The 14,829-nt window shown below is 54.9% G+C and overlaps 1 protein-coding gene across 1 annotated transcript in view; it reads right to left on the bottom strand.

Annotated features, from left to right (window-relative positions):
• The window catches only part of LOC119100031 (sodium channel protein 60E-like), an 83,913-nt gene extending 72,079 nt beyond the window's left edge, over positions 1-11,834 (bottom strand). Inside the window, 2 exon segments of the mRNA XM_037223147.1 lie at positions 3,754-3,962; positions 11,755-11,834. Of these exon segments, the coding sequence (XP_037079042.1) occupies positions 3,754-3,815 (62 nt within the window). The 5' untranslated portion in view covers positions 3,816-3,962; positions 11,755-11,834.
• Between the last annotated feature and the right edge of the window lie 2,995 nt (positions 11,835-14,829).

Here is a 14,829-nt window from a genome sequence, read left to right as displayed (position 1 = left end):
TGCCGGCTGAGTCCCGTCGTCAAGAACACCGGCCCTCGGAGCGGACAGCTGCCGACTGAGCCCCCATCAGCGGACGGACCGGCCCTCGGAGCGGACAGCTGCCGACTTAGTCCCCATCGGCAGGCGGATCGGCCCTCGGAGCGGATAGCTGCCGACTGAGTCCCCATCGGCAGGTGGACCGGCCCTCGGAGCGGACAGCTGCCGGCTGAGCCCCCATCGGCGGGCGGACCCGCCCTCGGAGCGGACAGCTGTCGACTGAGCCCCCATCGGCGGACGGACCGGAATCGAGGCGGACAGCGGCTCCGGCGGCCTGCCGCCGCCGGAGCCGCTTTTTGCCGGTCCTCGTCCGCCGGAGGAGGGATGGGGGAGGGGGTACGATCAGTCAGGCAGTCGGGACGGACGAGGGTCGGCCGGGGTCGTCGATCGGCAGTCGCGCGCGGCGAGACGACGGCGCCGGCGGCGGCGCGGACCGTGGAGCAGCGGCCGGGTTCGGTCACCTCGTCGCCGCCGCCGGCCGCCCGCGCCTTCGCTAGCGGGCGGCACTTTTGCTGTCATCGTGGGTCACATGACTCGGCTCGTACGCCAAGCCCAAGCATGCATGAGGCTGAGCGTAAAAACATTTCACGTCTCTGACGCTGGCGGATGATCGCTGTGGACGTACCCGCTTTTATGGTTGTTTTTTCGGTTCCACATAATGGCGGCTCGAGTTTTTGCCGGTCCGCCCTAAAAGCTCGTCTCCATGGTCACCGCTAGATGAGCCCATGACGCGTCTGTTCAGTGCCGAAATTACTCCGAGTATAGACTGCCCGAAGGCATGTAATAGCGTGCTTGACATAAGAAAGGCCTCCAGCTCTTGGTTTTTTCGGCATGATGAGTTGGAAATCGTTATGCTAAGTTCATGACCACCGATATACCAGAAGGAACTGGTTAAACGACATTGTAATGCTAAATAACGATCACATTGGCGATACCCAAACAGGACCGCTGCGGTGCGTAAGACTCTCACTGCAGAATCCTGTCGTTCTCCCGAAATTTCACGATGGGATGTTGGTAAGGCCCACGCAACACGCAGTGCTTAGCATGGGCGCTGATACCAAAATTAATTCCAAGCAAGAAGCTTACATTTGGTATTTTCAAAATCCAACTGGAGATCAGGCGTCAATTAACAAACACGGCAGGGCCATATCTATAAAAGAAGAGTTTGAAATGAATTAAGCGAGTCAAAAATACTGCGAATGTGATCGTTATTTCGCACTACAAGGTCGTTTAGTCGGTACCTCCTGGTATATCAATGGTTGCTACAGCAACATATGACATTTCAAATGAAAATAATGATATGATGTCAGCACCCTAGAAATGTCCTATATGTTACAAATACGAACAGCATATCAAACACATCGTTAAGCATAGTTTTAACATGACACACACATGAATGTCGTACAGTGTGTGGTAGAACATACTACGACGGCCAATGGTTGACCACTGGGGAAATATACCGGGACTATTACGATCCGTTGATCTGTCGCTGTAAGACTCTGCCGTTCACGCGAAATTTGATGATAGAATGATAGGGCCATGGCTCACGCAACAAGCACTGCTTAGCGTGGACGCTGATACCAGGCATCCGTCCAGCTGGACGCTGGCACCAGGCATCCGCCCAGCCAAAACGTTCGGACTTGTTGTTTAAAGCTGGCAACGACTTGGCATGCAACTGAATATCAAACGACACAGCTACATCCGTTAGAAAATGTTTTTAAATGAATTACTCGCACCAAAAAATAGTGCCTTTTTCTGAAGCGACGCAAAATCATTATTTGAAAGCTCCGTCCACGCCAAAACAGAAGCAGCCGTAGAGCAACCAGGTGTCACAGTTTCGTAAAAATGTACCTCAAAAATTATTTTTCAGCGCACATTCCGCTATCTTGTATTGTGCGAAACATCATAACAAGCGTCTTGTCCCTTGAACACGTCGCAATGTCCGAAACATGCAACCAATTCACGTAACCAAAGTTACTTAACGTAATGATGGCGGGATGCTCTGATAAAGTTGCAGACAGCTTGTTCGTGTTTGCATTAAGTGTTCATTTCCAATTCGTCAATACCCTATTAGAGAAATGGTGCATATTTCTGGTATATTATTTTGCTGTGACCCTTTCTGGCGTACAAATTTCCATTTTTGTAGCTTGCCATTACACCATGTCGTGCCTTGCCATGCGGTATGACTGCAAACTCGAATTTCGAAAGTTGATGGTCATATTGCCAATTATCCGTAGTGGCGTGGATTTCTTTTCAGTGAAGACTCGTTGCAGGTGAAGTTAGCCTAGCTATATTAGAGCCATTTCAATCTGTATCAGGGCGTGACATATCTATTTATTCTCACACAGGGCGGGAGTTAGGATTTTTGTTTGACCTCTCAGGGGTTCTCAGACCTTGGACCGTCATGACATCACAACCTTGGCGGGTCACGGAGAAAAGTGTGCTTTCCGTCGAACGTAATTTGTGGCGAGTGCAAGCAAATTGTCACAGCACAAGTTATGCGAAAATAGATTTATAGCCTCAGGTAGCGCAGCCGACTTTATAATAATTTGTTGAAGTGAATTGGGTTCACGGCTGCTCATAGCGCTTACAGGTCACAACTATACCGCTGCTTTCTGGCCAACTGAAAGGCAAAGACGGCTCAGTCATCTTAGGTTCGACAAATCGACATCGGAAATTCAGTTATAAATGGAAGTAACTAAAAATGGCTCAGTTTACGCTCGGTCGCCATGATCTTATAAACCAAGGCTGCTGCAAGCAGGGCTATGGTGATGTATCTAGCATTAGACCGATTTTCGGAGTCACAGCCGCAACCAGAGTGCAGTGAATGCGCCGTCAAGTAGCAAATGACCGACTGCGTTACCCTGGCAGCACGCTTAATGGACTGACATGTTAAGGCCACGCTGATTACATGCAAATGAGAAAACTCGAAAACAAAGGAACGCTTGCTTTTCGAAGGGATCCCGACACCGAAAAAAACAATGTGAACCTATTCACAAATAAGAGAGCGCAAGCAAAAATGACAACTCAGTAACGCAACGAGGACGCGGTACTCGTATCAGCCGGCACGCAGCACTCAAGGCGCATAAATAGCGTGTCTGTCCAACACCGGGGCACCGTTCCGCTCGGCTTGGCGCTGACGGGGGGCCGCCGCCGCGCCGGCTGCGCCCCGGGGCCCTCCTCCCGGCCGGTGACATCGGGGGCTGTTGACGCCGGCACCGCGACCGGCGCCGCGCCCACCGTGTAATTTGCGTCATCGCCGACGCGCGACGGCCTCCGGGACTGCCGCCGCCGCCGCCGCCGACCCCGCCGACGGGGCGCGCCGTCGGCCGTCGTGGCGGCACAAAGGAGCGCGCCGCCGTCGCCGCCGCCGCCGTCACCGCCGCCGCCGTCACCGAGACGCCCGGCCTCCGGACACAATGGGACCAGACGCCCGGTGACGGGTCGGCCCGGCGCGGCGGGGCCGGGATCGCCGCTCCACACTGCCCGTGCCGTCAGTCGCACGCAGAGCTGCAGGAGCTTCCAGCGGCGGTGGAGCCCTAAGGAGTTTGCGAGCGGGGGAGGAGGGGAAAACGTCGTTTGTTTATATATGTATATACATACATATTTACATATATATATATATATATATATATATATATATATATATATACGCATATAATCTTATTCTGACGGTGTTAAAACTTGACCAATAAATGACGATGGTAAAAGACTTACTCGGCCTCCTCAGGGGGTTTCGTCATCGCCAGGAACACACAGTTGCTGATGATGGTGAACATGACCAAGTAGTCGAAGAACTGGTTTGTGGAGACGTATATGCAGGTTCGTCGCAGTGGGTTCCACGGCGAGAAGATGAAGAACGACTTGGATGCAGTAAACCGGTGTACGTAGTTCTTGTTGAACCTCTTAGAAACGGCGCAGAATGTCTGCAAGTGCAGGAGAAGTGTTAGAACCCTGCAGACCAATGACGTCAGCAGATCAACATTGGATGATATACGAGAAAGGGTACACGACAAGCATCAAGCTGGCTGTACCAATTTCCACTTCACCAGCCTTCAGTTGCTGTTCGGAGTCGTTCACATCGTCGCTGTTCGCTGCGATGGCGTCCAGCTTGACGTGACTGACGGAACTTTGCATTGCCCGCATGCCGACCTACATTCTCCGCCGCCGATCTTATCTCAGGCTAATGGCGCGGGAAAAGCGGAATTTTCGTCGCGCGGACATGAGCACACATAGCAACTTTCACATCTCATCAAGTGAGCAAAGCCTGGCATCAGTGGACAGGACTTCGTCGGACATTTATGGCAGGACACGACGCGAGGGCCTGACAACTGGCTTAGCATGGATCTCGAATGGTGGTGATTTTCAGAACGGGACCATAGATAACACGCTCACCGTGGCATGGGCTGACTTGTGTGGGATAACAAGGCTGCATGGAATAGCCTGCAGTGCTGCCACGTGCTTCCATGCTGGAAGTCGACGGATACGGAAATAATTATAGACGACCACATCGCCAATCTAACGTGATTAAGCGTTTAGGTTTTCAGATGAAGTTTCGCGCAGGCACCCATGCCTCCCATTTCAGAAAATTATTCTGGTGAGCCCTGGGCGGTGCAGCCTTTCACAACGCTTCAGTAGAAGACCAAGCTTCGACACGTCCAAATGTGCTACGTGACAAGTTTATGACGTTAGATGCAAGTAAGGGTAACATCATGAGTGGATATTTAAAAACGTGCGGTACCACATCACAGTTCGTCCGTTAATACGGCGCAGACGACGACTGCCGCGAGATGAGCCCTTTGTTCGCGCACAGGCGTGTTGTTGCTGTGCCCCTGCCAGAGTTCCGCCTGCGGTGATGATGTCTTGGTAGGAGCAGCTGCGTCGTCGTTATGAATTGATTCAAGGGTTCTATAGAGACGAGTAAACACATCAGCCGCAAGTATTGAACCATCGCGTCTGTGCGATTGAGCGGTGCGGTGCGGTGCGGTGCGGTGTGGTGCGGTGCAGTGTGGTGTGGTGCGATGTGGTGCAGTGGGGCCGACTATGAGACCAACGGGCAGACATATTGAATTGTGCTGACGTAAGACAATGATAAATAGAGCTTTTAGAAGGGAGGCCTGATTACAGATGACTTGTTCAGTCACACAGACAGCAATTTGCGTCATCTCCTCCAGGTCCATGCCATGTATTTTGCAAACTTTTCATTTTTGGCCCTGAGCTATCCTTCCAAAGTTGCGCCGATACGAGTGCTATGGCAGGACTGGTTGTTGAAACGGCACCAGCGACGGGGACAGCATTTCCAGCTCCGCATGTCGGCGCAGTGAGCCGGACTTGCCACTGAATAAGTGGCAATCGATTCACACTGTTCAGTTGTTGGCTTACATGTTTTTAGAGTGAGAGCTATATCCGCTTGCGATTTTTTCGCTCATAGGATCGCGAAACGCTTCGATGTGCTAAATCCCTTTAAAGAATATGCTGAGATGGAGCGTCAGCTGCTTCTTTGTACTAACTACACATATATCACCCTGCTCCTGCGCTCGGTAATCATTAAGTGCAGAGCCCATAGTTTCACATTTCATGCTTTCGTGTGGCCTGCCCCCCCCCCCCCCATCCTCCCTCCCCGTAATGCTGACGTGAGTCACCTTAAAGCTCCTCTGCCTCCCCCCCCCCATGCATATGAACAATGCGTATGCGCAAAAAAGGAATACAGAGCCTGTGAACTTCGGCTAGTATCTAGTGCACTCATGCACTCATGACGCACAATGTAACTCAAACGCATCATTGTAAATATCATCCTATATCATCATCACTATCGCTTCGGTCTCAAATGGGAAGTAGTTCTCCAACATTAAAACAATTTTGAAGCCAACCAAATTTTCTATTTGTTCTAATTTTGACATCAGAAACGCAAGCCAAGGTGGCCGAAATCCAACAGATAACAGGATCAGCGGGAAGGTTAGGTCATATCTATTGTCTTATAACGCCGTCCAGCCAATTTTAGAAAATAAAAATCTTGCCCACATCTATCGTCGTCGCCGCCGTCCAGGTGGGTTTGTGACCGCACCCCCGCAGCACGCCCACAGAGCTGGCATGTGTCCCGTTGGCACGTACGTGCCTGGACAGCACTTGCAGCAGCACACCACGGACGACACACAGGTCCCCTCCCGCGGGACCACGGAGGTAGCAGCCGACGCCGGCCCGCCTTCCTCGTGAGCCGTGCGCCGTCGCTTTGAAGACGATTTCTTGAATGATTTATAACCTTGCAGTTTAGATAGATGAGCTTGGGCTTGACGTCCAGATCTGAAATAGCATGTGGTTTACATGCAGATAAGATGACGGCCGAAATGAAGGAAGGTAATTAAAAGCATTGGTCTGTCAAAACATGCTGGAAGTTGCATTATATAGAAGTGATGCATGTGCTGTTGGCCCCATTGGTATCGTTCCTTCTCGCATCTGCAACTTCTTCACTCAAGGCCGCTTTTTTGTCCGATTTCTTCAGCATTCTTCCAGTGGGCCGGCGCAAATCAAGAATACCAGAGCGTTGTGGTGGAATGCAACGAAGCTGCTTGATTTTATACCGCCGGCGAACATATTGCATTCAGTTGTGTCCACAGGTCTTCAGCTGTATTATAGCCATGCAGAGTGTCATTTTGATCTGACGCAGATTGTGACGTCTCCACGCTTGCTTGCAACCAGCGGGGACCTGGGTGTGTCCCGTCTTGCCGATCCTCGGCCACGTGCGCCGCACACACCCACGACCTAGGAGTGCCCCGTCCTGCCGATCCTCGGCCACGTGCACCGCACACATCCACGGCCTCGGAGTGTCCCGTCCTGCCGATCCTCGGTCACGTGCACCGCACACACCCACGGCCTCGGAGTGTCTCGTCCTGCCGATCCTCGGCCACGTGCACCGCACACACCCACGGCCTCGGAGTGTCTCGTCCTGCCGATCCTCGGCCACGTGCACCGCACACGTCCACGGCCTCGGAGTGTCACGTCCTGCCGATCCTCGGCCACGTGCACCGCACACACCCACGGCCTCGGAGTGTCTCGTCCTGCCGATCCTCGGCCACGTGCACCGCACACGTCCACGGCCTCGGAGTGTCCCGTCCTGCCGATCCTCTGTCACGAGCACCGCACACGTCCACGGCCTCGGAGTGTCCCGTACTGCCGATCCTCGGTCACGTGCACCGCACACGTCCACGGCCTCGGAGTGTCCCGTCCTGCCGATCCTCGGTCACGTGCACCGCACACGTCCACGGCCTCGGAGTGTCCCGTACTGCCGATCCTCTGTCACGAGCACCGCACACGTCCACGGCCTCGGAGTGTCCCGTACTGCCGATCCTCGGTCACGTGCGCCGCTCACGCCCACGGCCTGGGGGTGTCTCGATGCGCCGCACGCGCCCACGGTCTCGGGGGACCCGGCCCGGGCTGCAGCTGCTGCCGAGCGGCGCGGGACAGCGTACGGGGACGGGCGTACCCCTGCAGGGGTGGCTCGGCGACGGGCGTCAAATGGTGACGCTCTGTGTCCCACCACGCTGTCCCAAGCTCCTGCTTGTGATGCCGGCGGGGGGGGGGGGGGGGAGCGGACCGGAGGATCGACAGAGGTGCAAGGAACCCGAAGTGAAGAACAACCGGCGATACACCGCTGGGCCGAGGCGACCACGTTGGGGCGGGTTATGTCCCTTCGCACCGCACGGATCCCGCCTGTAAAGCCGAGAGCGCCGGCCGGAGAGGGTTGCGGGGGAGGGAGGGGGATTCCGAGTACCTCTAGCTGGTGGGGGACAGGACGGAATCCTACATGTCGCTGACCGGATGGATATGACATGGTCCCTATATTGCCCTCCGGCTGTCGACATGTTGCAAGGGAAATGTAGTTTCGCAAATGCAGCACTGCCATAGCTGCGACGATAATATGCTGGTAGATCATGTGAAAAATAGACGTATTGTCTTACGGTGACGATAGCTGATGTTTATCGCCTTTCTGCGTAGCTGGCGGAGGGAGCTAATTGGATTCGTTGTCATGTAACAAACGTTGTGCTATCTGAGCACATGCGGCAAGTCCTACCGTTTCGGACCGTTGCGCTACCTGTTTTTAAGTTACTTCACCATTGAGGTCATGGGTGCTGACCTGAAGCAGTAGGATCACACACAGCGCCGCACGATTCTCGCCATGTCGGTGCATCCTGCATTTTTGCGCGATTTTAATGTTTGGAAAATCGTGACATGTCAATGTCTCCCTACTCGGCTTGCAGAATAAATTGTCTACCACTCTGTTACATTCTCCCCCGTTAGTCGTACCCCTATCCTTTCTGGCTTCCGGCTCATACCGAAGTTCTAAGGCCATGGGAACTGCCATCTGGTGAGCGCATTTCGCCGCGTCGCAATATCATGCGGTATCTCATCTGTAGTCTGACGGGTACCGAACGGCCAGCACCAAGGAGGAACGGCCCGTCATAAAGAGGATATTACGGTCACCTCCTCTTATCAAAAGACTATATGGGATATTCCGAACAAATAACCCCTACTTCCAAAAGACGAAGATGATACTACCCCTCCCCCCCCCCCCCCCCCCACCCGCCTGTCCTGTATGGATACATATGCCACTGGTAAGTGTCTGCGCAGTGGTGATTTTAAATTCACTTTCGACCTTGCTCTCACATGGTTGCAAATATGCCATTGAGCCCAGCCCCGCCAAAAAAAAAACAAAGCAAAACAGTAAATGGGTTGCATTCGTTGACATCGTCAGCACGAGTCCGCCCTCGTGCCGTGCCACGGGACAGCCGGCGGGGATGCCCCGACCAGCCTACGGACCGACTCTGGAGGTCAGCACGAGCCCGCCCTCGTGCCGTGCCACGAGACAGCTGGCGGGGACGCCCCGACCAGCCTACGGACCGACTCTGGAGGTCAGCACGAGCCCGCCCTCGTGCCGTGCCACGAGACAGCCGGCGGGGACGCCCGACCAGCCTACGGACTGACTCTGGAGGTCAGCACGAGTCCGCCCTCGTGCCGTGCCACGAGACAGCCGGCAGGAACGCCCGACCAGCCTACGGACCGGCTCTGGGTGAGCTGCTGGGCAAAAGGCTCGCACACGCGTGGCACCACTGCGCTGGTCATGCTGGTAGGACTGCAGCAAATCAAACAACGCAGCAATATCAAGACGCCTTTTTCGTTCTCTTGGTATGGCTCGCACGAACATCCCGAACAGGATCACCCACTTCTAAAAGTATATTTCAGTCACAGGAGGACGCAGTCGATCTGATGCGCTGAACGGCCATTCTGCTTTGCCCGACGCCCATGAATGATTGTGCAGCTTCAGCGCCGCCCTGAATGTCTGATGTTACGGAGCCACACCGCCGGCGGTGTTGCATGAGGACACTGTCTGACTGAATAGACCCGGCCGAATAACAGGTGCCAGTTCTCAGCCGCGCGCCCGAAGGCCACAACACCGCTGAAAGGCTTTCCCTGGAGCGTCATGTTACCGAAAACAGCCACAGGGTGTGTTCGCCACTGGAGCACGGATAAGCCACGTTTTCGCTACTGAAAACGCTTCGAGAGCTCTTCTGCCAACGAAAAACGTCATCAAGTGGTTTCGTAGCAGCGCATAGCATAGCAACGCAGATACACGCCGTCGTTATTGGATCTTTACAACGCGAACAGCTGATCAGGCTGACTCGCGTTGCCTACCTTTTGCCCTAGCGAGCACCGATAAAAATCGAGCCCCGCAGCCCTGGTTTCCCAGACGCGCGGCCAGAGCGCTACATTACTGGACGAACTACGCAACAATGCCCACAAAACACCAGCAGACATGTTTTCTGTCACCCATGACACCAATCGAATTACCAGCGATATGTTTTCTGTCACCCATGACACCCATCGAATCACCTGTGACAGCAATTGAATCAGTCGATCTGTGTCAGGTCCGTCCGGCGGCGCTGACCACCTTACGTGACGGAGTCGGCCCGCCCGTCATGGGTGCCTTCAGCCAGCATACATCAGGTCCGCCGGCCTGTGCGTCCTGAGCTGACGCCGTGGCTCGAGCCAGCTGCCCCGGCTGGCGCCCCGAGCTGACGCCGCGGCTCGAGCCAGCTGCCCCGGCTGGCGCCCCGAGCTGACGCCGCGGCTCGAGCCAGCTGACCCGGCTGGCGCCCCGAACTGACGCCGCGGCTCGGGCCGGCTGACCCGGCTAACATCAGTGTGCCCCCTGGCGACGATCGGCGCACCTGGCGCCGGCGGCGGCGGCGGTGCGACCCCAGCCGGCCGCCGGCCGCCGCTCAATACGCCCGACGAACGCGGCTATTGTCTTGTTAGCGACCGGCCGGCGACGGCACGCAACCCTTCTGCGCCGGATAGGGTATTTAACAATTCATGACCAGTGCCTGTGCAGTCGCCGCCGGTGTGCCCGCAGGGGAGGCAAGCGGTCAGGTAGAGGGAGACTGCTGGTTGCGAGAGGGCAGCGAGGAGGAGGCAGAGTGAGTGGGGGACAGAGTGGCGAGACGGGAGGCAAGGAGATGACGAGATGAAGAAAAAGAGAGAGAGAGAGAGAGAGAGAGAGAGAGAGAGAGAGAGAGAGAGAGAGAGAGAGAGAGAGAGAGAGAGAGAGAGAGAGAGAGAGAGAGAGAGAGAGAGGAGGAGAGAGAGAGAGAGAGAGAGAGAGGGAGGGGGGGGGGGGGGGAGAGGAAGGAGAGCGGGTGGTGACAGTGTGTCTCTACCGGCTAACCTGCAAAACTCAAGGCCCGACAGCTATCCTGTAATCCTTCCACTTTGCTGGATTCACACCACTTTCCTCCACCCGGTCCCAGCTCTGCACAAACACACCCTCCTCATCCAGCACCAGGCGTGTCCGTGCTGCTAAACAGCCAGTTACGCTTAGAGCACGAGTCTCGGCAACGAGCCATATGCCGTGTGGAAATTCGAGCTTGGCACGGCGCTTCATACACGAAACCACCCCATCCACTGCGGGACAGACCCGCTGGCCGGACCGGAATGCACAGGCGCAGTTGCGAGTGTTGAGAATTATTCCATTCTCAAACGTCGCACCTTTATTTCGTTGCACTCGCTACTTGAACACTTTGAAACGACTTACGTCGCACTTGAATCGCCCCGTATTCTTCCCGTTACAACCTCACAACGACACAGACACACAGACACACGCACACACACACACACACACACACACACACACACACACACACACACACACACACACACACACACAGACATATATATATATATATATATATATATATATATATATATATATATATATATGTGTGTATGTATATTTTTTCCATGCACGACACCGATAATTTCACCTGCTGCAACCAGCCTCTCTCCGCCAAACCCTCACAGACTCGGAGCTGGCCGGTTTCTCTGAAGCGCTCCACACATTCACACTGGCAGTCGACCCAGGGCAGGCCACTGTGAACACCTGCGGTACCCCATAACTTCCCACTGGATCCTGACACGCTAAGGACTGACCGACTGTCGCCACAGAACACCACAACATTTCACACTAGCTCTTCACACACCCAGAACTGGCAGAGGCCCACATCCTCCCCACAAGACCATCGCATACCAAGGGTCGACGCTGTCTCCACGAAACCCCAAGCGCTTCCCACTGGACCAACCGGGATCGCCGGGCGCGACCGGGACCGACCACCATTTCTACGGTACCCCTACCGCTCCCCACTGGACCCTCACACACCCAGAACAGACCGCAGGCTTTGCTGTTGCGCTTCGCTTGCCGCTCCGCTCGATGCACTCGCGCAGCGCCCGAAAGCCTTCAGCGATCTCGCACTGGCCGGCGCCCTCGGAGTAGAAGAAGAGGTCGGCCTCGTTCCAGATGGGGTCGGCGGGGTAGGCGCACGCGTTGCGCTTCGCACCATCGCGGTCCCGCGGCCCCTTGGCGCGTGGCACTGGGCGCTCAGCGGTCGGCCGCGCCGGCGGCAGCCGCAGCAGCAGGTGCCGGCCGCGGTCACAGGCCTTCGACATTGAGGTCCCCCGACAGATCCACGCGCCGCACTGCGGCCGGCGGCGGCCGCCCGTCACCGGGCCCGCTGCCAGCTTCGCCGCCCGTCGGGCTGGCGGAATGCGATAAAAACCGCGGCCGCCTGCTCCCCCGCGCTGCCGGCTTCATCCGTCCATGTCGCTGACGCCACCGGCGGTGTCAAGGTCATTTGGAGGCGGCTGACCTGTGTCTGACGCGTTGTGACCGACGCCGCAGTCGGTGCCAAGGTCAGTCGAGGCGGCTGACCTGTGTCTGACGCGTTGTGACCGACGCCACAGTCGGTGCCAAGGTCAGTCGAGGCGGCTGACCTGGGACCCGTGCGTCGTTGCTATGTGCCCCGCGAACGCACCGAGGCACTCGAAGCGCGCTCTGTTTAGCTACTTTGAACAGACAGGGACGGTGGACGCCAAAATGACCTAGGCTTGACCCGATCCGTCACCGTCAGTTTGGTCCGTCTGCTGCGAAGGTTCGCAGTCACTGCGGTCCGTCTGCTGCGAAGGTCCGCGGTCACCGCGGTCCCGCTGCCGCGAAGATCCGCGGTCACCGCGGTCCGTCTGCTGCGAAGATCCTCGGTCACCGCGGTCCGTCTGCCGCGAATGTCGGGGTTACCGCGATCCCGCTGCTGCGGAAATCCGCGGGAGGATACGTCACAGATCGAACAGTAAACTAAATAAATAGCCCACCACCACGGCCACCGGAACCTTGGTGGGGACGTGACCACCGCCACAAATAACGAGAGGCTGTTGATCCCCCTCCCTGGAAGCTGCGCCGGCGCCGCACGCTGGGCACCCCAATGTGCCGGAGATCGCGTGCGGGGGAAGGCACGCGTGCGATGGCGAAAGGTCAACAGGACTGAATCATGCATGTCGTGAGACCGGATAATCTGCATTGATTTTCAAGCTGCCGGTAAAATGCGAGTATGTCCGGACACGGATGTGTGTACAAGCGCCCAAATAAGCCTTTGACAAATATACGGTAGAGGCTGGTGGGGGAGGCAGGACGCCTTTGGCTGCGTCAACGGGTACAAATGCAAGGGGAGGGGAAATAAAAGCGATGGAAAGGTGCATCATTTTTGATAGACGGCTAAAAGCGAAGCATGGAACACTGCATCCGTGTTTTTAACCTGTACCGAATGACTATATCATAAAAATTATGCGAGAAAGAAAAGAGAGGAGTAGGGCCTGACATTAAGCATTCCTTACCCATCATTTCTGTGACTGCTCGCATAGAAACTCTCATATAAAGCATAAATAAATCAAAAACGAACTGACCTACACGGTAAAAGTAAATCCGAATGTGTCTATGAAGTCACCACTGCTAAGAAATCAGCTACCCATCCAGGCCGTTCATGACACGATACGAGACAGGAAAGAGGTGCTACATCATTAATCGTGACGATGAAACCTCCCACCGACCGCCAAGTCGGAAATATACACATAGTTCAAGGTACAGACCTGGACTTTAAACTTGTTTGGTCTAGTCTGATACGAAGACCACAATCTAGGTACCTCAAAACTTGACCATAGAGAGTTCAGATAGAACCCTTCTAACCTTGTGAGTCGGCGCCCCTCGCTTCTTAGTTTTTTATTTGAGCGGTTCATATTGTCCCCACCACCACCCGGGCACGATTTATGTGCAATTTATGTGCAAAAAATTATTCATTTATGTGATATTCAACAGGCCGCCCGGGACGCTGGAAAAGGCTGAGGTTGGCAAAGGTGAGGCGGAAGAGGAACTGAAGGAACAGAGTGCGGTGTGGATGAAAACTTGCGGGCATCGCAAATTTACAGAACGGGCGGCTCTAAGCACTTAGGTATGCGTGCGGCTTTTGCTACGCATCACGGAGAAATATCCTGGATTAAGCGCATTATAACGCCCAATGAGTACTTTTTGGGACACGAACACCGCATATACAGGCGACTGTTACGAAATGGCGTCTGTATATCACACCAATGTCAAACACTTTGAATGCAGAGCAAGCAATATCTTAGGCAACTGTAATCCTCTGTGGCAGGATGTTTTCAATCGCTAGGGTTCGATCAACGAGCACGAGATCAACAGACCATGTTCATAATCAACCATTCTCCTTCTTGTGAGAAATACGGGAGTAAGAAATTGGAAGAGTAGGAGCGCTCCTACTAAGCCTGCCAGCTTTTGGAATACATGAAGTTTGTCTAAAGCAGCCTGAAGCCTTGCTAGTGCTCTGCTTCTCACGAATGGAAATCGAAAAACCTTAGAGTACATGAACAACGACTCCGCTACGCCACGCAGCAGGGCGAAATCACATGGACTGGCGAGGGTGATAAGAGCAGCCCCTTGAGAGAAAGGTTGGATGGTGCCCAAGGGCCACTTCGTCCCAAACACTACAATCCTGGCGTGCGGGACATCCACGCAGCTATCCATCTTTTGCCAGTCAGCCGTCTTTCCTGGGCGTGTGCCATCCACCGCCGCCGCACCTGTCAAAGGCGCAGAGGAAAGAAACCCGGAGCCTGAAGCAACACGTTGACTGGGATGTCGTTTTAGAGCAGTGTTCCTGGTATGCGCGTGGTCATGGACACAGCATGCGCGCTGGGGACAGGGTGAAAGCTTCGCTTTCGGACAGGGTGCTGCGGAGGATGTTGATGACAAACGCTTGCTCAGCAATGGTAACATATGGAACTACTGTACGCGATGTAAACGCAACGAGAGAAATCGGATTATCTGATTTATCATTGTGGTGCCGCTCGACGACTGTGAACTGCTTTTGGGGTCAGCGTTGTCAAAGTTCGGTGTTGATGGTTATT

Source organism: Pollicipes pollicipes, unplaced genomic scaffold, assembly GCF_011947565.3.
Source record: "Pollicipes pollicipes isolate AB1234 unplaced genomic scaffold, Ppol_2.1 Scaffold_4881;HRSCAF=5763_pilon_pilon_pilon, whole genome shotgun sequence".
Lineage (NCBI taxonomy): Eukaryota > Metazoa > Arthropoda > Thecostraca > Pollicipedomorpha > Pollicipedidae > Pollicipes > Pollicipes pollicipes.
This window is presented reverse-complemented; position numbering and strand designations above follow the sequence as displayed.